This window comes from Lissotriton vulgaris, chromosome 1_1, assembly GCF_964263255.1.
Source record: "Lissotriton vulgaris chromosome 1_1, aLisVul1.2, whole genome shotgun sequence".
NCBI lineage: Eukaryota > Metazoa > Chordata > Amphibia > Caudata > Salamandridae > Lissotriton > Lissotriton vulgaris.
This window is the reverse complement of record NC_141685.1, coordinates 1,560,489,361-1,560,510,519: the sequence shown is the minus strand read 5'-3', so window position 1 is coordinate 1,560,510,519 and position 21,159 is coordinate 1,560,489,361. Positions and strand designations below refer to the sequence as shown.

The 21,159-nt window shown below is 44.3% G+C and overlaps 1 protein-coding gene across 1 annotated transcript in view; it reads left to right on the top strand.

The window, feature by feature from the left end:
- ANKS1B (ankyrin repeat and sterile alpha motif domain containing 1B) overlaps positions 1 to 21,159 on the top strand; it is a 523,840-nt gene that overhangs the window by 487,923 nt on the left and 14,758 nt on the right. Inside the window, exon 8 of the mRNA XM_086918031.1 lies at positions 16,165 to 16,332. Coding sequence (XP_086774157.1) covers positions 16,165 to 16,332 — 168 coding nt within the window. The remainder of the gene's footprint in view (positions 1 to 16,164; positions 16,333 to 21,159) is intronic.

Here is a 21,159-nt window from a genome sequence, read left to right as displayed (position 1 = left end):
AGGCAACTGAGATTGTGTCCGCACTTGAGCCAGCCGCATCACATAAATCTTGATCTTGAGGAGTTTCCCGAGGGGCTTCAGCGAATATATCAGCCTCATAGTTGTCTGCAGTGTTAGCATTGGCGTTAGGACTCTCGAGAGAATTTGTGCCATCTACCGGAAAAATAGAAAATAACGAATCACCCCCTGCTTTTAAAGTATCTCCGTCTAATGAGTCTGCTGTGGCTTGGTGGACTGAAATCTCCGCCTCAGACTCTCTCTGTGAGCTTAATGTACTCCCCTCTGGTTGTGATGTATGGGGCAAATCAAGATTAGCGGCTTGATTATCCTCTAGCTGGTTGGTTTCCATAGTCTCAGAGCCAAACTTGAGAATGCTATTGCTATTACCAGATTGAACTTGTTCTTTACCTAGGTTCAAGATTTGAGGTATCGCCTTAAAATATGAACGCAGCGAGGGGGTGACTCTAGGGGGGAGGGCTGTAGCGGGGGTTGCTTTGGCACGTTTTCTTCCCCTTTTAGCTTTCACCTCAACCGAGAGATATGAAGATGCTTCCCGATCTACTTGTGGACTTTTTTCTGGTTTAGACAATTTTTTAACAACCTCCTCCTCAATAGCTTGAAGTGCACTCTTTGCTTTCTTTTTTCGAGATGCATTAACACCTGCTGTATTTCTTGCTACGCTCTTTCCCCTTAACTTTCTAACAGGGTCTGAAGCACTCATGTGTGCCAAATTTTGGCTGAAGGGCGCACTGGATGCTTTGCAGTTGGTCAGCACATCAACACCCTTTATTACATTCAAAACGCACACAGTACTTACTGTGGAAGTCTCAGAACCCCCGGGGGACCCGCCTTCTGGTGTACCAATCGATATAGTACTCATGTGCAGGGAAGAGTTATCACCATGTACCTTGTTTGCTCCTTGCGCGGTGTATCCAACTTTCAAGCTGCACATACCAGAGGCTCCATTAAGTTTCCTGGCGCTTCCTACGCCTAGAAAACACTGAAGGCGTTTTACCCTGTGCAACTCGAAAGCGGCTAGATTCCAGGGCTGAAGCCTCACAATCGGGAGCAGCCCACACGGAGAACGGTTTCTTCCTTCACCCTCGTCTTCGTGGTTACTGGTGTTTGTCGGGAGCAACCTGCACGAAGGGCGAGTTCTTCCGTGAATACTTCCGCATTCGTCTCCGCTGGCGTTACCGAGGTTACCGAGGTTACTGCGCCCTTGCCGGACGCTGCCAGAAATCCAATAAACTCGGCACATTGGGCAAGAAAAGGTATTTACCCTCGCTAAACAGCCGTGTAGATAACGTAGATGGTTGAAAGCCGAGTCAGGTGCAGATTGCTAGCGGACAGGCATCTGCGAGGGCGAGACGGAGCGGAGCACTTGCCGCAGTCAGCCGACTGCCGCCATGTTTTCTTGTCGCATTTTTTTGTTTTTATATGCTCCCAAACGTAGTAACTTTCCTCTTAATACAGCTTTATATGTGTCCCAAGAGACCTGTTTTGTCGTGCCGGTTTTGTTATTTTCAAAAAAGTTTTTTGTTTCCAATTCAATTTCTTTCATAATTTGCTGGTCAAGTAAGATTGCTCTCTCTATCATGAATCTTATTTGTGTTTCAGTTAATTTTACTTGAAATTCTCGACCTATGCCCCAATTTTTTATTATGAAGCGTAAATGGGTTGATTTTTTCTCCTCTTTCTCTCCAGATGTCTATCAGTTCTAGGTCTCTTTTATAAATACCGATCAATTCTCTCATTCTCGGTAAGTTTGCATGTCTCCCTGGTGGGACCTATCAATGCTGGGGTCCATTATGAGATTAAAGTCCCTCCCCAGAATTATTGGAGAGGTAGCTTGTATTAAATGAGAGTAAAGTTTCTGTAACGGATCTGCGTCGTCTAGATTAGGTCCATAATATCCAGCTATTGTGAGTGGGTTATTTCCTATCAAGACTTTTGCTATTGCCCATCTTCCCTTACAATCTACTTCAGCTGAATCCAGGTTAGCTTTGAGTGATTTTTTAATGATTATCGCTATTCCTTTGATGTTGCATACTTGTGTGGTACATACGTATGAATCAACCCAGCTTAGGGTTTTTATTACTTGAGCCCATTCCTCTTTCAATAAGTGTGTCTCTTGTAATATTATTATTTCACTTTCTGATGTTCTCAGATATTCCAGGATTCTATTTCTTCTGCATTTTGTTCTCATCCCATTTACATTCCAGGAGAGTTTTTTAAATTCTTTATTTGTACTCCTCATTTATCCTGTTTTACATTGTCATATTCCCCTTTAAGCTACCGTTTGTTTTATTGTTCATGTTAAAAAGCTCTTTGGTGTTTTCCCATCTTCTTCGACTTACGAGGATTTTTTTCTTGTTTTTTCCCTATTTTGCTCCCCACCCTTTTTCGTGTAGTTTTTATGTTTTCTTTTTTGTGTTTTGTCTTTACCCTCCCAGGGGAAGCCTCCATCTTCTTTTCTTTGGGTTAACTTCATAACCCTTGGTAGCTCCGACTCATGACTCTTGACCTGTGTATCTTATGGTTGTTGCGAAGTCTTGCACCATTGTTCTACATATACTCCACTATATTTTAAAATATTCAAAAGATTTCTTTGTTAACTTATTGGTTCTTCGGATCAGATTTGGTCTTTTATTAATTCAATGAGGGATTTAACTTCTTCTGGGTCGCTTATGTTCCTCATTTTATTCCGCCACATTATTCTCAATGATGGAGGGAATTTCATCTTTACTGTGGCACCAAGTTGTTGTAGTTCTGGGATTAGTTTCCCCAGCTCCCATTGCCTGGTTTGAGAAGTATTCGACATGTCTGATCTAATTTTGAAAGTCCAGTTGTCTTTATTGTAATTTCCCTTTTTCAGTGCCTCTCCCAAGATTTTTTTTTTAATACATAAGTTTTGAAGTTAATAAGTATCTTTCTTGGCGTTTTCCTCTCTTTATTTTTACCAAATGGGTCTCTATGGCTCTTTGTATGTCCTCTTCTAGTAGTGCTATGTCGGCCCAGGGAAAATGTTCTGCCAAAAGATCTACTACATATTTCCTTATGTCTGACCCTTCTTGATTTTCTGGCACGTTCAGTATCCTTATATTGTTTTTTCTTGCCTGGTTTTCGAGCGATTCCATCTTGTCATTAATTGTTTTGCTCTCCTGCCTCAGGAAGTTTATCTCTTTTCGATTCCTTTCCACCTTTTTATTCAGCGCACCCACTTCACTTTCTACAGCCGTCACTCTGTCCCCTAAAGCATTTAGCTTATTGTCCAACTTCTCACACACTTCCTGACTCTTATCTTGCTTGGCCTCTGATATGGTAAATTTTTCTTTCATCTCTGTCCATATCTTTTCAAGGAATTCATCTGTGTGGTTTTTGATGTTCCTTCTTTTGCTTTTTCCACGCCGTCTTCATCGTCTGTTATCTCTTCCCTTATTTCTGCGGCGGTTGTATTTTTTGCACCGCCCTCCGCCATACTACTTTTTGGTGTCACTTCTTCTAAGCCCCGGTTTGTTTGTTCCCTCGAATGTGTGTATTCTGTGTCAGGGGGTTGTGTTATAGTAGAGGTGGACGCGCTTTCTTTTCCTCCCAAAAAAGGGGGTCCTTACGGTGACAGATATACCTGTTTATGTGCCCGCTCTTCCTTTTGTGAACTCTGCTGTGTCTGGACTTTAAAGTAAGTTTTTAAAGACGGGGTAACCTTGATTTTACCTTTCTGGGATAAGTCCACTCTCCCCCTGGCGGTAGCTGTTCCTCTTTCAGAGCTATTCTTTATATCTTGTTTGACTGGTTTTCTAGTTTTTTTTTTATTTCCCTGGGAGAGATACCCTTAGGGTATTATTCTTGTTTCAGAAAGTTCCTGTTTCGTAGACTGTAACTTGATACGACCTGCTTGCCCTGTAATTCCACTGGTCTCCCTCCCGGGTTGCTTCGCTAGTTTTCTCTTTCTATTGCCTCTACATGTCTGGGAGTTTTCTCCACCTCAAAATACCTTTCCCCATCCTCCTCTGTCGATTTCTGTGGTTCACTCATGTGTTGCTGCAGTTCTAATTCCCTTTGCGCTATTTGAATGTTTTTAGTGTGCTTACCTTTAAAGGCATCTATGAGATTGTCGCTTTCTTCACTGCTTGTTTCCCGATCTGCTTCATAGTCCTTGTGCCGTCTCCTGTCACCTGGGAACAACTCAGCGTTATCATGAAGGGCTCCACGAGGGGTTCCACGTTGAGCTCCACAAACTTTGTCTTGTTTCCTGCCGCATCTGCTATTCCCCCGGCGAGAATGTTTTGTGCCGTTTGTGTCGTTTAAATGAACTCCGTGAACACGATCTTTTTTTCTGTAGTTGTAGCGTGAGTGCGAGTGCGAGTCTGACACCCGTTCCGCATCCGAAAAGGCTCTGCCACTCGCGCCCCGGAATTGAAACTTCAGTCTCCCGGAAGCTTTCGCACAGTTCGCCTTTGCTTCTACGGAGGCCGCCCAAACTCCCGAGCTGCGTCCCGCTTTCCCGGACACCGCACACTCTTTTCCCCACGGAGTGCTGCTCTCATCCACAAGGTAATTGACCATACCGTTTCTTTTTTCTTTCCTGCCACAAAGAAATCCTTTTAAGTTCGGGTTTTTCCAGTTTTTGCTTCTTTTTACGTTTTGGTGCAGTTTTGTCTTGATTACTTCAACGTCTTCATGTTAGGAGTCAGAGTCCGGAGCTCTCCGGCCGCCATCTTCCTCAGAGGATTACACCCTGATTAGAGGTACTCTTACCACTTTTTTCTAAATGTGTTTGCCGTCTTTGTTTAACCTTAAATATTTACCGCCTTAACACCTAAGCTGCCAAGGCATTCCCTCCCCGCCCCCCCGTGCTACGCCCTGTTTATGGTCTGGCTTGACAGTCCAGTTCTGGCCAGACAATTAGGTGAGAATCACCATGAGAGGGGCTTTGGCTCCACCCAAATGTTTGGAGCCAGGAGTACATGTTTTTCTATTTTTTTTGTATCATTTCTTTTTTTTTCTATAATTAAACCATAAAGGCAACAGTTACAGCACATGTGGCAGTTAAAGAATACATATGGACATCATGCAGTTTTCACATGCAAGTTATATCAGCACAAGCACATGCACGAGTATCGGCTTCCAACTTCACTGCCCCTGCGAGATCTAGGAAATAACAATGGAAAAAAGGGTAGGGGGAAAGGAAGGGAAAGTTTGGTTAGGAAAAAAGGCAATGAGAGGAGTGCATGGAGATGAAATGTGGCACAGCAGCAACATGAAATCTGTAAATCATCCCCCTTCCCAAGATACTACAACAGAACCTGTGGAAACAACCATTCTATAAGTAGAGTTGATCAAAAACCTGGTGGGAGGGTAGATATTCACTCCCACCAAATGGTGTCAAAAGTAAAACAGGTTCGAACCTATTGAGGTCTCGAAAACGACATGGACCATAATATATTACATACTTTTCTTGTTTATCGTACCAGCACCAGAAGAGTCTAACTGGATATGAGCCCAATACCCAAAGAAAGCCAGAGATAAGTGGGAGGCTATGGAGTGTAGCAGCCCCACCCTCTCACATTCAACGCTCTCTACTCCTCCTTGGGGCAAACTGTAACAAGATTCAGTGAGCCTTCCCCATATGTATGTCACCAGGTTGTGCATTGAATACCCACTTTGCCAACATCCATTCAAATAATGAGGGATGAAATGGATCCTCTATGAACCATCCAGAGAGGCGGGTCCACATCATGCCCATGGTGAGGCTATATCTGACTAAATAATGGATAATTCAAGGAGAATTATCTAAAAAATGGGAGAAGAGACCAGTATCAGGCTATTTGTGAGAGTCCTAATCAAAACATAAGATATACACCCCACACCCTTTCTCCATGAGTGGAGAAAGATTGTCCTCAACCATTCCAGAAAACCCCCTATTTATGCGAACACCCATGTATTTCAGCCCTTGGAAACCCACTGCATATCATACACTAGGTAGTCATACACAGACAAGTAGGAGAACCAGTTTAAGATGGGCAGGACAGCAGAGACCGATGTCGACGGGTGCAATAGGAGCGAGCACACTGGGTCGGCACCCCACAGGCAGAGACGGCCCTCCCCGCTGACATCCTGGTCTGCATATACGACTTCCAGCTGAAGTCGGACATCCTGCAAAAGGCCCAGGAGAAATATCCCCTCACCTTCCAAATTCAAAAACCTACCCTTTTTCAGGACCTGGTGGTGACTACATTGCAAAAAAGACACACCTTCAGACCAGCAACTCCCCACCTCCAGAATATTGGAATGCATTATGCATGCGGTCATCCCACCTATTTTTAGACTGTATGGGGAAACCCAGTTGTCCCAGACCCACACTCCTGGTTATGCGACTATGTCCTCTGTGGCAGCGTCCCGCTTCCCCGCTTCCCGATGCGATGACAGCAGCTGTGGCGGCGACACGCTTCTCGTTGTTACGTCGTGCTTCCAGCTCCCAGCGACAGTCTCTCAGAAGGCCCAGCACAACAGCAGGCATATAATTCCCAGCAAGGGAATTCAGGGGGGAGCTGGTTGGTGAAGTCTTGTATCCATGAGACTTCAGGCAGGAGGCAAGCACTAGTCCAAGTCCTTGGAGATTCTTCTTCAAGTTGATAGAAAGCACACAGTTTTTTTCTCCTCTCTTTGGCAATGAAGCAACCACTGCAGCCCAACCCCTAAACACACAGCACAGGGGTAGTCTCCTCCTTCAGCTTCCTAGTTCTTCTCCTCAGCAAAGGTTTGTGTTGATTCCCCGAAGTGATCTAAAGTTCTTGGGTCTGGGTCCCAATATGTATACTAATTTTCCCTTTGTTCTCTGAAGGCAGAGATGCCTTTGCCTAGTTCAAACCAGTTCTGGTCAGTCCTTGAGCACTTGGTTGACAAGACTCCTTCTTTCCATTCAGTGTGTAGGCCAGGGACATCAGAACCACCACAGGAGGTGGAACCAGATTGTGGAGGGAAGGCACAGCCCTATTCAGGTCCCAGGTGCAACCCCTCCCTCCAAGCTGCATGCAGATCTCTCTATTCAGCCCTGTGCTGACTCATCCTGTCTCCTGGAATCCCCCAGCCCCTGTCACTCAAAATCCAGACAAGGAATACACAACCTAGCAGAGGCAGTCTTGGATAGTTAGGCAAGAAAATACCTACTTTCTAAAAGTGGTATTTTCAAACACAGAATGTTAAAACCAACTTCACTAAAAGATGTATTTTATCATTCTGAATTCAGGCATACTAACTCTAATTCCTACCTAGTTCCCTGAGTCAGTTAGGATTATGAGATGTTATAATCTAACTGCCCATTCTGGCCTATGGGGAACAGGTAGCCTTGCAATAGTGTAAAAACGAAGATGGCTGTAATTCACTATTAAGAAATGCCACACACATCAGGGCATGTCCTACCTTTTACCTACAATGCACCCTGCCCTTGGGCCTACCATAAGGGTGACTAATGTGTGTTAAAAAGGGAAGGTTTAGGGACTGGCAAGTGGGTGCACTTGCCCAGTCAACATGGCAGTGCACACAGGCTCTGCAATGGCAGGCCTGAGACACACTTTACAAGCTGCTCCGGTGGGTGGCACAATCAGTGCTGGAAGCCTACCAGCAGCATTGGATTTACAAGCCCTGGGCACACGGGGTGCACTGTACTAGAGTCTGACAAGTAAACCAATCAAGCCAATCATGGAGTCACTAATCCATACATCAATTTACCATAGGGAGCACTTGCACTGAACAGCAGTGGTACAGTGCCCAAAAGCATCTAAAACCAGCAAAAACATAAGAGGCAAGAGCAAAAAGTGGAAGGGAGACCCACGCCAATGGTGCCAGGTCTAACACGTTTCGTGTTTTATAAAACATTCTGTCAAGTTATTGCCCTGCTCCTAACACGGCTGTTTAACTCCTTTTCAGCCTCTGGGGCTATTCTTCCCTCTATGCTGATGTTCCTGGTGGTGCTTATCCGTAGGACCGGTAAAGATAAACAACAATGCGGCTCATACCACCCATTTTCTCTACTGAACATCGATCTTAAACTGTGTAAACCAGTATGTTAGTGTCCAGGCTAGGCCCCTGCATGCCGTCCATTGTAGACATGAACCAGGCGGGTTTTATCCCTCAAACCCAGACTAGCGACAACACTAAATGAGTGCTCCCAGGAAAGTCTATGCTTCTAGCTATCGACGCCGAGAAGACGTTCAATAGGGCTCACTGGCCTTTCTTAGAGCAAGTCCTGGTCCTCTTCGGCATAACCTGGAGGTTCAGGTCTTGGGTACTAAACTGTTAACAGCTTCCCAAGGCATCGGTCAGGGTGAATGGTTGTCTCTCTGCTCCCTTTGTCATTGGTAGGGGGACTCGGCAGGGGTGCCCTTGGCTCCCCTGTTATTCGCTCGTTATATGTAGTTTCTGGCTCAGAGTCCAAGACAATCCTGGGATCATTGGGACCACCTTAGGGGGAGGGGCACAACATAGGATTAGCCTATACGCTGACAATGTGTAGGCAGCCCTGGATAGCCAGACGTTATTATTCATTGCATTCATGACTGAGCTGGAGATTTTCGGTCTCGCCTCCGGATTCAGAGTCAATGTAGCCAGATCTCAAGCCTTGAAACTATCTATGCCCCACGCACTTGACTCACCTCCCTGCAAAATATCCTATTAAATGGGCTACGTCGATGGTCCCTTACCTAGTGATCAGGCTTGCCTACACTGTACAAGCAACTTCATTACTTAATTAACAATACCTAAACAGTCACCTCAAGTCTGAATTAACCCGCAGGAGATCTGGGTAGAATTGCAGCTATTAAAATTACCATTTTACCCAAAATCTTGTACCTCTTCCAAATGCTTACCCTGGCTACCCCAAGGAGATGATTTCCATATTACAATCTGAATTGCCCAATTTGGGCTGGGAAGTGACCCTGAATGAGGAGAGAAGTTAGCTATTTACCTCTGAGCGTTGGATGCCCTGGGATGCCAAATCTCCGACTGTACTTTCAGGCAAACCAATAAAGATACCTACTTGAATGGAACAGGGATGAGTCGGAGCGACACTGGCTTTTTCATTACTTTGGAGTGGCCGGTACCTTCCTCTGGAGGATTCCCTTTCTGAAGAAACTGCACAGGCCTCTAAATCTTTACCTCTCTCCAATTACAAGGGTGACAATTGAGGCTTGGGACTACGGTAGCACTAGATATGGCCTTTCCTCCTTCCCCTCTCCTCTGATGCCTCTATTCGACAATCCAGACTTTTTATCAGGTAATAGCCCTGGGACATTCTCCAGATAGCTTCAGACCTGCTGCCGCTCGGCGGGACACATGATGAGGAGGGGGTGATACCCTTCACACAATGGCTTGCGGACTACACCATTCCCGAGACATAGCGATTGCACTACTGGCAACTACGTCACTGGCTTCTACATACTGTGGAGAAGTGTGGCTCAATGGTTAGAGCAGGCAGACCTTGATGCAGAGCTCTGGCCAGGGACCAGGGTTCGATTCCTGCCCCGGCGGATCTCGGGCACATTAATTCCCCTGACCGGATATTCTCGCCTCAGTGCCTATTCTGATCATGGGTCCCATGCTGCAACTCTGGGCAATAGCTTGCTTAGTCTCCACAACGGCCCCCACAACGCAAGGGATGCCTGGTCTGCACCATGGGGGTGCCCAGGAGTGGACACTTCACAGGGAAAGCCAGGAAGGGTTCCCTTGCGGTATTCGTACAAGTGGCGGGAAACCCACTGCGGGTAGCTGTGCGCTATACAAGTACAAAAACATTTACATTTACATACTGATAATAAGACGGCCATGCAGAGACACCTCACCCCATATGAAAAATGGGGGGTTCCAAGACACCTGACACGCGATTAATCCTAAATCTTTATACCATTCTAACCTAACCCTCTAGACATATCTACAAATCTAGTCAGTCTCGCTGGGAAAAGGAGCTTGGGAGACACCTAACCAGTAAGGAGTGGGAGGATATATATTACAGGACTCATCACACTACCTGCATCACTGCTCTTACCGAAACACTCTCCAAAGTAGCCACATATTGGTACTTGATCCCGGAACGTATGCACAAGATCGGCCCGAGCAAAAGCGCGGTTTGTTGGAGAGGGTGTGATGCAGGGGTACCCTGATGTACCTTCGGTGGGATTGCCCACGCATTCAGGGATACTGGTCTCGAGTGCTTCAAGACATTGGCCGACACTTAAACACACAACTCCTCCGGTTCCCCTCTTACACACATTTGGGGTTACCCAATCCGCTCACTTATCCCCTGAAATCCAGACGAGGGAGGCAGATTTGCTTAGCCTTGAGGGCGGTGATTCAGAATATATGGCCACACTGGGTGACAGCACACTTACCCACATACGGGATGGCTTCACCACCTCTGGCTTATTCTAGGCATGGAGAGGATTACCCTCTCTCTCACCTATCTGGGGGAAACCTTTGGGAAACTATGGCACCCTTACATATCTCTCCTCACATAGGAATTCCGAGAACAAACTTGTCCCAAATATGTCGGTGTCCTACGGCTGTCGGAATCGGCTCCCAATATTGGAATTGAAACTTCCTCATGAACTGAACGTTAACATCACTGTCGTTGCAATATTATGTAAGCTCCCTGATCATTTTGGGTCGAAGAGGCGAAGGGTGTGGTTGTATTATGTTTTGACTTTGTTTGTTGATCATTCAAACACAGACTAGCAGCTTCCTATGTCGGTGTTGGATACACTGTTGCTTTGCAATATACTTCTTGGTGTTAAATTAATAAAACGATTTAAACCATAAAAGTCGTACATCCGCTGCTAAGTTTAGTTATGGTATTGCAAACATATGGCTGCCTTGTTTAGACGGTAGTATGTTTTCTTTTTTCTACTTCTGTTCTTTTTATTTATGTTGCATATGTTAGGAGTTTGTGTGTGTATATATTGTAGTTGTGCTAGAGAATGAATGGAAGGATTAGTCAATGGATTAATGGATGGGTGCGTGAGTGACAGAGATGCTTAAATAACTGGATCCTTGCATGGTAAACCATTTTTAGTTTTATTTGACTTGATTGAAATTGAAATGTATCTGTCACAGTTCATTAGAAGCACATTCATTTGTATGCTTTACTGCATAGCCTATATCAGTGATACTCAAAATTACGGCCCGGGGAAGAATGCAGAACTCTTGACCTGGGGTCAACAGCAGCACTGGGCTGCTGCTTAAAGTTTTTAGGGTTGAGCCTGCAATAGCATGCACTAGCATGCGCATCTCACTTGCAACACACTGTTGTTAACAAGCATTGGCAAAGCCAATAGGTCTAAGCAATACTCCAGGTTATTAGCCTTGTCAATGTGAATGTCTTGTAGCCAAGTTGTCTAGCAGCACATCTGCTATTCAGTGTAGCTAAAAGTTACTGAAAGCCCAGAATCATAGGACGTTGAGCTGCCGCCGAGACTCTTTACCCCCCATGTTGAGTTTATTGTCCTGCTCCTCCTAACACAAAAAAGTGCGATGACATGCTATTTTCAGTGACTTTCAGTCTTGCTGAACAGCAGATGTGCTGCTAAACAACATGGCTCAAAGACATTCACATTGACAAGGCCAATAGCTCAGGCATTGCCAGGATCTATGGGCTTTGCTATGATTATTCAGTGTTGATGGAGTCTTGTTAAAAAAATGTGGAAGTGATAGAGAGAAACAGTTGAAGAGCTTTGAAGTGAAGCCAGGATGTGGCATAAATGCCAGAGCAAACAACAGGGAAATTAGAGAGAGGCAGGTTAGAATCTCAGGGGTCTGCAGCTGATCTGTGATTCTTGGCAAATCTCGTACGCTTTCTCCTGCCTATGACCATGAATGTGTCATTGTGTAAAGTAACTGGTGAGCACTTAAAGTGTTCCTATACCATTGGCTGGAATTAGCACTATGGCAAGATGGAGGACGGAACAAGCACTCCAATATTGTTGAATAGTGCAAAAAACAAAACGCACCAGCAACAAGGAAGGTAGTGAGGGGACGGGTCAAGCAGGGAAGCAGAAGGGAATGGGGAGATGGGCAAGCAACAATGGGAAAAAAATCTTAACTAAAGCAGGATCACCGACAAAAATGAGTGCATCATTGTATAAGGTAACCGGTGAGCACTTAAAGTGCTCCAATACCATTGGCTAGTGTTTGCGCTATGGCAAGACAGACAACAAAGAGAGCGATCCAATACCATCGGATATTGCAAAAAAAATAAAAAGTGTCATTGTTTAAAACTTGTTAAGAAATGCATTAGTTTGTGTACACACGCATGCATTTCAGTGGTCTGTGTGTATGTGTACAAGGGAGACAGACTGAAAACACAAGTACTCCCATGAAGTGCTTGTGAACAAAACAAAAATAGATCATCAAACCAGGAGCAGTGAAAGGAGACATGTACACTATGGGAAGGCCAAATACAAGAAGAGGGCATGACTCCCGTATGCCACATGATGAATGGCATTAAAGAAAATGAGTGACGCTAAAGTTTTCAATGGTACGAGATGGGCATCTTGTAAGCCACCAGATGACCGAACACAACATGTCTCTTCGAGACAGCTCATGCCCTGTCTAAACGAGACCTAACAAAAAGCTTGAAGCTCACTCTTTACTTATCATTTGTTACTTGCGTGGGACTCTTCTTTACAGCCTCGTAATTTGACAAGGCAGGCTACCATCATTTCTGTTCCTCTCTGTGGAGCTTGGGTCAAGCCCTGATTGATTCAACTTAATCAGTGCTTGTCCACTGCTCCTGATTTGATTAAGGTACTATTTTGTTCTGTTTACCTTTTTGTGCCCTTTTTCACTTTTGTTTTCTTTTTTTTTGCTTGTGTGTGCGGTTCTCAAAAGTTAAGGAATATTTTATTTCAAAGCTACATTGTTTCTTATGTGTAATTTTTTTAATGATGCTTTAATACATAATTGTACAGTACACCCTAATCCACCAACTCCAATCCATGCCAATTCACCCCAATCCACCCCACTCAATCTAATCCACCCCGACCAATCCAATCCTCCCCACTCCAATCCACTCACCCAAATCCACTCCTCCCAACCCACCCCACTCAGAAACAATCTGCTCCAATCCAAAACAAACTACCCCACTCGAATCTTCTGCACTCCAATCTGCCCCACTCCAATCCAAAGCAATCTCCGCACTCCAAAACAATCTGCCACCTCCAGTCTGCTCAACTCCAGCTGAAAACAATCTATCTCACTCCGGTCCAAAACAATCTACCCCACTCCAATCTGAAACAATCTGCCCATTCCAATCTGTCCCACTCCAATCCAAAACAATCTGCCCCACTCCATTCAGCCCCACTCCAATCCAAAGCAATCTTCCCCACTCCAATACAAAACAATCTGCCCCACTCCAATGCACATCACCCTAATCAAATCCACCTCTTACCAAAACAATCCACCTCCCGCCCCAATCCAATCCACCTCACTCAAACTAATCAGTGGTGTGTGGTGACCCTCAACACTCGAGAGGCATTGAGGTACCCAGAGACAAACCCATTGGGGGCCAAAAAGTCAATAACAAATATTCTAACTGTTTCACTCTCCTCTGTTTTCTCTTTTTTCTTGGATGCAGTCAGCGTGACAGCACCTCATGGAGCCATAGGCAACCCTCATCTGCCAATCCCAACGCTGCTCTCATGCTGCAGATGAGCAATATGAGAGCAGTGCTAGTATTGGCTGGAGCGGGCTGCCTCAACGCTTCACCAGGCAAAGGAAGCCTGTGCCTGCTCTCCATCCAGCTGTCTGGGAAAGCTAGATGGAGATGTTTACACTGCGCATGTCCGGCTGGCTGTCGCAAGACAGCCGACCCCAAAGACATGCGCAGTGTGAACTGGAGTGAGCATCACTCCCTTGCTGCCGGTCAGCAGCAATGCCCCGCCCCCAAACACTTCTCGGGATGGGAGTAGAGAAACATAAAACAGTAATTCATTTTATTAACGTTTTATTTTTCACTTTTGCTGCACTGGCAGCAGGGGGCAACGCTACTTCGCCCTAATGGGGGGGATCTCCGCTGAATCCAATCCATCCCACTCCAATCAACCTCAATCATATCAAGCCAAATCCAATCTACCCCACCCAATCCACCCTACTTCAATCCACCCCACTCCAATGCACCCCACCCCAATCCAATCCACCTCATCCCAACACTATCCACCTAACCCCAATTTAATCAGAAGGGGCACCAAGGGGACCGAGAGCCAAACCCACTAGAGTCTAAAAAGAGTTGTTTTTTTTAAAATTTACTTACCTTCGCTCTCCTTCTTGTTTCACTTCTCCTCTCCATGTATTCTTCTTTCTTCTTGGAGGACTTCAGCGGAACAGCACCTCATGGAGCCTCATGCAACCCCCATCTGCAAATCTTGATGTTGCTCTCATGCTGCAGATGAGCAGCACCAGGATTGGCTGGAGCACGCTGCCTTAACGCTCCAGCAGGCACAGGAGGCATGTGTCTACTCTTCACCCAGCTGTCTGAGACAGCTAGGCGGAGAGGTTTTCACTGCACGTCATGCTGGCTGTGCTAAGACCGCTGACCAAAGTGACATGCACAGTGTAAACTGGAGTGAGCACCACTCCCCTGCTGCCAGTCAGCAATATGCCGCCCCCAATCCATGCTTGGGCTGGGAGCAGATAATTAATTTTATTAACATTTTTATTTTTCACTTTTGCTGCACTGGCTGGGGGGGTGGGGGGGCGAGGATGCTCCTCCGCCCTAATGGGGGGACCACAGTTGAATCCAGCCCAATCCAATCAAGCTAAATCCAATCTACCCCACTCCAATCCACCCTAGCCCAATCCATCCCACTCAATCCACCCACCCCAATCCAATCCACCTCAATCCAATCCAGTTCACCCCACCCCAATCCACCTCAACCCAATTCTCCCCAAACCACTCAATCTAATCCACCTCACTCCAAACCAATCCACCCTACTGCAAACCAATCTACTCCATACCACTCTACTCCAATTCACCCGACTCCAGTCCACCCAACCCCACTATGCCCCACTCGAATACACCACACTTATCCACCCCACTCCAGTCCACCCCACCCTAATCCAATCCACCCAACCCTATCCCATGTCAGTCCACCCCCTCCAATCTGATCCACTGCCATCCAACCAAGCCCACTCTACTCCAATTCCACCCCAGTTTACCCTAATCTCCACCACACAATTTCAGTCCACCCCGCTCAGTCCAACCCATCCAGCCCACTACACTCCAATTGACCCCACCCCAGTCCAATACACCCCACTCCACACCTCATGTCCAGTCCAACCCCACACTCCCATCCACCCCAATCCACCTCACCCAATTTCAGTCCAACTCACTCCAATCTACCCCATCCAGGCCAGTCCACCTCAATCCAATCCGCCTTACACCATTTCAGTCCCCCACATCCCAATCCACCCCATCCAGTCCACCCACTCCAATCCACCTCACTCAATCCATCCCTAATCCAATCCACCCCTATCTACTCCAGTCCAAACCACCTCAATAAACTCCACTCTAGTATACCCCACTCCATCACTGCATTCCAAAACACTAAACCAGTGAACTCTACTCCCCTTTCCTCAACTCTACGATACTCTATTCCCCCTACTCCACTCTACGACACTTTATTCCAATAAATCTATTTTATGACACTCCACTCTTAGCACTCCACTCTAGGACACCTCACGCCAACAAACGGTTAGCAATGCTGAACAACAGCCACACTGGTGTACAACATGGCAAAGACATTGCCAATAGCTCTTCTATAGGCAAGACCTATTGCCAATTTGTGCTTTCTTTGTAACTGGGACCATTGCCTGTTGGATGCCCTGATGAGTCCATGTGGACAGAAAGAAGTTCTTTTATATTAATTTTATCACTATTCTTAAACTGGTTTACCTCCTTCTAAACCACATCATCAACCTATACTGAGTGACATTTTTTCTCACCTCAACAACATCCATTTAAAGTTTATATAAATCGAAACTTGTTCTTCTCTACAACACATACATAATTTGTTTTATATGCTGCTCTTTAGCGGCATAAAACACTTTCTTGTTAACCTATTGTACGTTTGTCTTTCTCAATTAATTTTAATATGTGTATCTTTTTAACTCCAGAATTTAGCCTATGAAATTATTCTAACATTGGGCCAGGCATTTGAAGTTGCCTACCAGCTCGCACTTCAGGCACGGAAAGGAGGTAACTCTTCAACACTTCCTGAAAGCTTTGATAGCAAACCTTCCAAGCCAATTCCTAAACCACGTGTTAGTATTCGAAAATCGTTGGTAAGTTAAAACGCAGATCTACATTTTAATTAAATGAAGGCTTATTTTAAATAAAGTCATTATTTTATTTGCTAAGTGTGTTGGGGTACGGTTTTTCTGAATGCTCCGTTGTGCAAAAGCAGAAAACTTATGGCTTTTATGTGTTTTCATTTCTAAACATACTTTTACAATTGCCCAAAAATTCCGGAATTTTGATATTTCATGTTCAATTGACAGGGTACATATTGAGAGTTCATGTTGCCGTTGCAGCAGGCATTATAAATGTCAAGGAGATTAAGGAGACTAGATAATTTCGACATTTGATTATGCTAAGAATGCCTGGCCTAAATCAACTCCGAATCTGGCAAAAATTTTACCTTTGAGAGTTGCTTATCACTATCTCCAAATTCCAAGCAGATATATTTATTTAACGGAGTTCTATATAGCGCGAACTTGACCCGAAGGGATCGAGTATCAGAGTGCTTTACATGAGCACCAGTTGTGTTCCATTAGGGCACATTCAATTTTGTTAGGCGTGGGGAGATTAAGTGATTTGCCCAGAATCACAGGATGTTGCGCATCCTTGCCAATACTCAAATCCGGTTCCCCAGATTGGAAGTCGACCGCCCTAGCCGTTAGGCCAACTCTTCTCACATAGGGGGGGGTCATTAGGATATGGGGCAGACTTTGTCCGTCTACCATCCTGACGCAAAAGGGGACCGCCCACCCTAAGGGCGGTGGTCCCGTGGGGGCCATTAGGATGCGCCCGCCGCTGAAAGCACCACCCGCCGCAATGCTAAAATGCACGTCATGCATGTCAATGCACAACATGACAGGCACCGCGCATTACCTGCAACATTGACATGCAGGGGAGTACCATAGGTACCCCCCACCCCCAGAGTCCCTGGGGGCCCGCAACAGATTCCCGTTGTCGCCACTGAAAGGCATGTGTCCACCCCATCATAAAATGGATGGTAGACACCGCCACCATATTAAACTCTTTTCCGCCCGGTCGGCTTGTCAACAGGGCGAAAAAGCGGCGGACGTAGTTCCCCCAGCCATAGAAATATGGCAGGGGGAAATGGGTGGGGACGGATCTCAAGCGGATCACCACTGCCATGTGGGCGGTGGCGATCCGCCCGACATCCTAATGACCCCCTTAGTTGGAAGAATATGTTGCTCCTGGGAAACAACATAATATATAGTTAATTACATGTCATTCTACTTCTTCTAAAGGGTTATATTATTATAGTCATAAACACTGAATTGTCCCTCCCATGTGCAGGATCTCAAAACTATTTTTATAAACCATATAAAACATGTGAATGTATTTTCTTTTATTAAGAGTAAAGCCAATTTTCGTAAGAAAAATACATGTTTTAGAACATCCCATAAGAGGCTGTATTGGCTACCTTTGAGCTCTAAACTTAGAATAACCTAGGGCCATATGTAGGAGGCCAAATACCGGTCGGTAACGGTCGATTTCAGCCGTTACCGACCGGTATTTGGAGTATCAGATGTAGGGAGCCAAAACATTTCCGAATCTGTAAATTTACTGAATCGGTAAATTTACCGATTCTGTAAATTACAGATTCGGTAAATTTACAGATTTGGTAATATGGGATGTAGGTGGCACTGAAAACAGTGCCACAGGCCCTAAATAATTTGTTATTTACCATCAAATTCTATTTGATGGTAAATAACGAATTCCTGTGTACATGCACATCTGTGCATGTACACCTGTGCCATGTGGCACACATACATCCCCTAAGGGCATGTATGTGTGTCACATGGCACTCAAGCCTGAATCCGGGGTGCAACAGGGTGTCAAAGTGACACCCTGTCCCCCTTGTAAAATCGGTAATTTTACTGAATCGGTATTTACTGACTCGGTAAATGCCATGCCTCAAGGCCCATAGGAATCAATGGCAATTACCGAATCGGTAAATACCGATTCGGTAATTACCGAATGTTACCGATTCGGTAAGTATTTGGGTAAAAATACCTACATAGCATTTACCGATTTGTAAATACCGAATCGGTAAAATTCGGTATTTACGAATCGGTAAATGCCATTTACCTACATATGGCCCTTAGTGACTAGAAAAGCTCTTACACAATTTTTTTAAGGAAGGATGAGAGACAATATGGACTATGTAGCCTAATAGGCAGAGGCTGGAAGGGCTGGAGGAACTGCACTGCTCCGCTAATCCGCTAAAGAATAACATACAACAGTATGCCATCATGCCTTGTAAGTGGCAGTATAGCCATATCTTTTTTTTTTTTATAGAGATTAAGGATCATGGTAAAATGGGGATACTTTCCATTGCCCTTTCACTGGGGAAGATGGAGGGTTGCTTATGACTATATTGAAGATTCCCTTGAAGAAGAATAAGGTGTCGTCCTCCTTCAGGGAGTATTCATTATTAGTCACAGGGAATCAATAAATTAGCCACCTCATCCCTTACAGAGGAGGACAAAATAGCTAAAGGGAAAAGTCTACAGAACTTCACTAACAATAATTTGCAGAAAGGCTTAGCCTACTTTTGCATCATCGCTGTAAACTGTATCAAAACAGTGTCTTGTGAAAGTTGTTCGGACTTACATGTGGCCACCTTACACTTCCGTGTGGCCCAACAATGTTGCAGTAGCACCTTCATGTCTCATGAGGTGGGTTTTGAGTCCACCAAACAGACTTTGTTAGAATTACTAGCAAAGAAGGATACATGAAAAAATCCATCCACATATGTACGGTTATGACGTGGCTTACCCTGTTCTTATGGGGACATATTTAACAAACTGATGGTCAGTTTGTCTAGTATCTTTTAGTCTTATCTAAGTAGAATCTGAAACCCCTTTTAACATCCAGTGTATGTAAAGCTCTTTACACTGGAAAAAAGGATTCTGGAGAAAGTAAGAAGAGACATTGTCTGATTAAAATAGAAATGTGATACAACCTTAGGCAGGACACTCTTGATGAATTCTCATCAGTACTTTGTCCTTATTGAACACTTCATATGGTTCCGTATAACAGAGGGTGTGGATCTCAGTAACCCTGTAGGCAGTTGTGGCCACTAGAAAAGCAGTCTTCCAGGACGTATGCTGAGGAGAACACTTATGAATAGGTTCAAACAAGAGACCCATTAAATTAGATAAAACCACATTAAGTTACCAGGGCAAAGAAGTTCACCTTGAGATATGATAAAGCTTCTTTAGACCTTGTAAAACGTCTTTAAAAACAGGGATTTTGAAAAAAACTAATTGTGATGGGTTTTGCCTATAAGCTGTATGGCTGCTAAATGTCCCTTAATAGAAGAATATAGAATATGCCAAATCAAGAAGATATGGCAGTATTGCTTTTTCCTGAAATCTGGTGAGATCAAAATTCTTCAGTTGGCATCAGATGCAGAAGTTCTTCCATTAAAATCAATAGGACATTCTTGAGGAAGGACTACTGGCTTCTTTTAAGATTTTCATTGAATCGTTTGGAAGGACTAAGTGACGATATTGTGAGAGTTTAGGTCATTTTGAATACTTTATTCGGTCGTACAGAGCCACATAACTTCATAAAAGCAATAGATACATCAATATAAAAGTCAAAAACAAACAATATACAAAAATGTAATATTAAATGCAACAGTTAAAAAATTATAATCATTATTACATAAGAATGAATAAGTGCCATAAACTCGATCGCTCTATACTATATTCGGATTCACAAGGCACTTGTTATGAAATTCATCACAACATAACACAACTCTGGACTCCCCAAACAATGTAGATGAATGAAAGCAGTCTTGTGAAATAAAATGTTACATTTTCAAAGTACTGGAAACAAAAAGTATCTCCTTTGCGTGATATACAGCGGGCAGAATAAAATAAAGTACATTGTGCTTTGTATTGTACTGCAATAACATGGGCACAGGGGCAGAAATGGAAACCATGATCCTTGGGTAAGGAGGCGAACAGAAAATTAAGTTAAGGCAAAATCTGGTTAATAAAAATGCATGTTGCTCCTTAATGATTAACTGGCGATACAATGCTATTGAGAGGCTCCCATTTAGATTCCAGTGGAGAAATCCACCAGCCCTATTATCCAGAAGTACCAAATGCATTCAATAATTCTTTAACTACAGAAGGAGTTGCATCCCTTTGTGACAGCTGTAACCTATGTGGCAGGAAAAAATGGCAATAAATGTGGTTTCTGAACACACAACACACATAAATGTTTTCCATTTATATACATAACAAGACCATAAATTATTGAAATTAACTGGTACAAAATGTTTATATTATATCCCCTTTTTGGTACAAGCCTTTCCATCACTTGGAACATGGCACTGTAGGTAAAATAACAAGAGTAGATGTCTGTCTAGCTTGATTTCCTAAGTATATATCTACCCAAGTTCTTGTAGGCCTGTATAAACATTAATAGGAAGAAAGTTCAACACAGCAGAACAGAAACCAACAATATATGAAATAAAAGGATCTGTAAAGTGCCATCACTCGGCCATGCATCTCCAGCATTTTCTAAAATGAGGGCTACTATGATCAGTAAAAATGTTGTGAGCTACTGAAGGCCATGTAACTTTCACCTTGTAACCAGACAACCCCTCGCCCAGGTTTATTAACTTTAAACTTAATGTCCCTGGAGCCTGAAACAATGGTTTGAATAGTACTGTGACTAGGGGTACTATGATAGGGCTGCCATGTGCGTCAGTGAGTGCATGGTCTGTGGGGATATATTAACATGTGTGAATGAATGGGATATGTATGTATGGGTGATTAAGAACCTGTTTCGTATGTACTTGTGTCACCGGACATACCTTTTGCCATGGCAAACCGTTA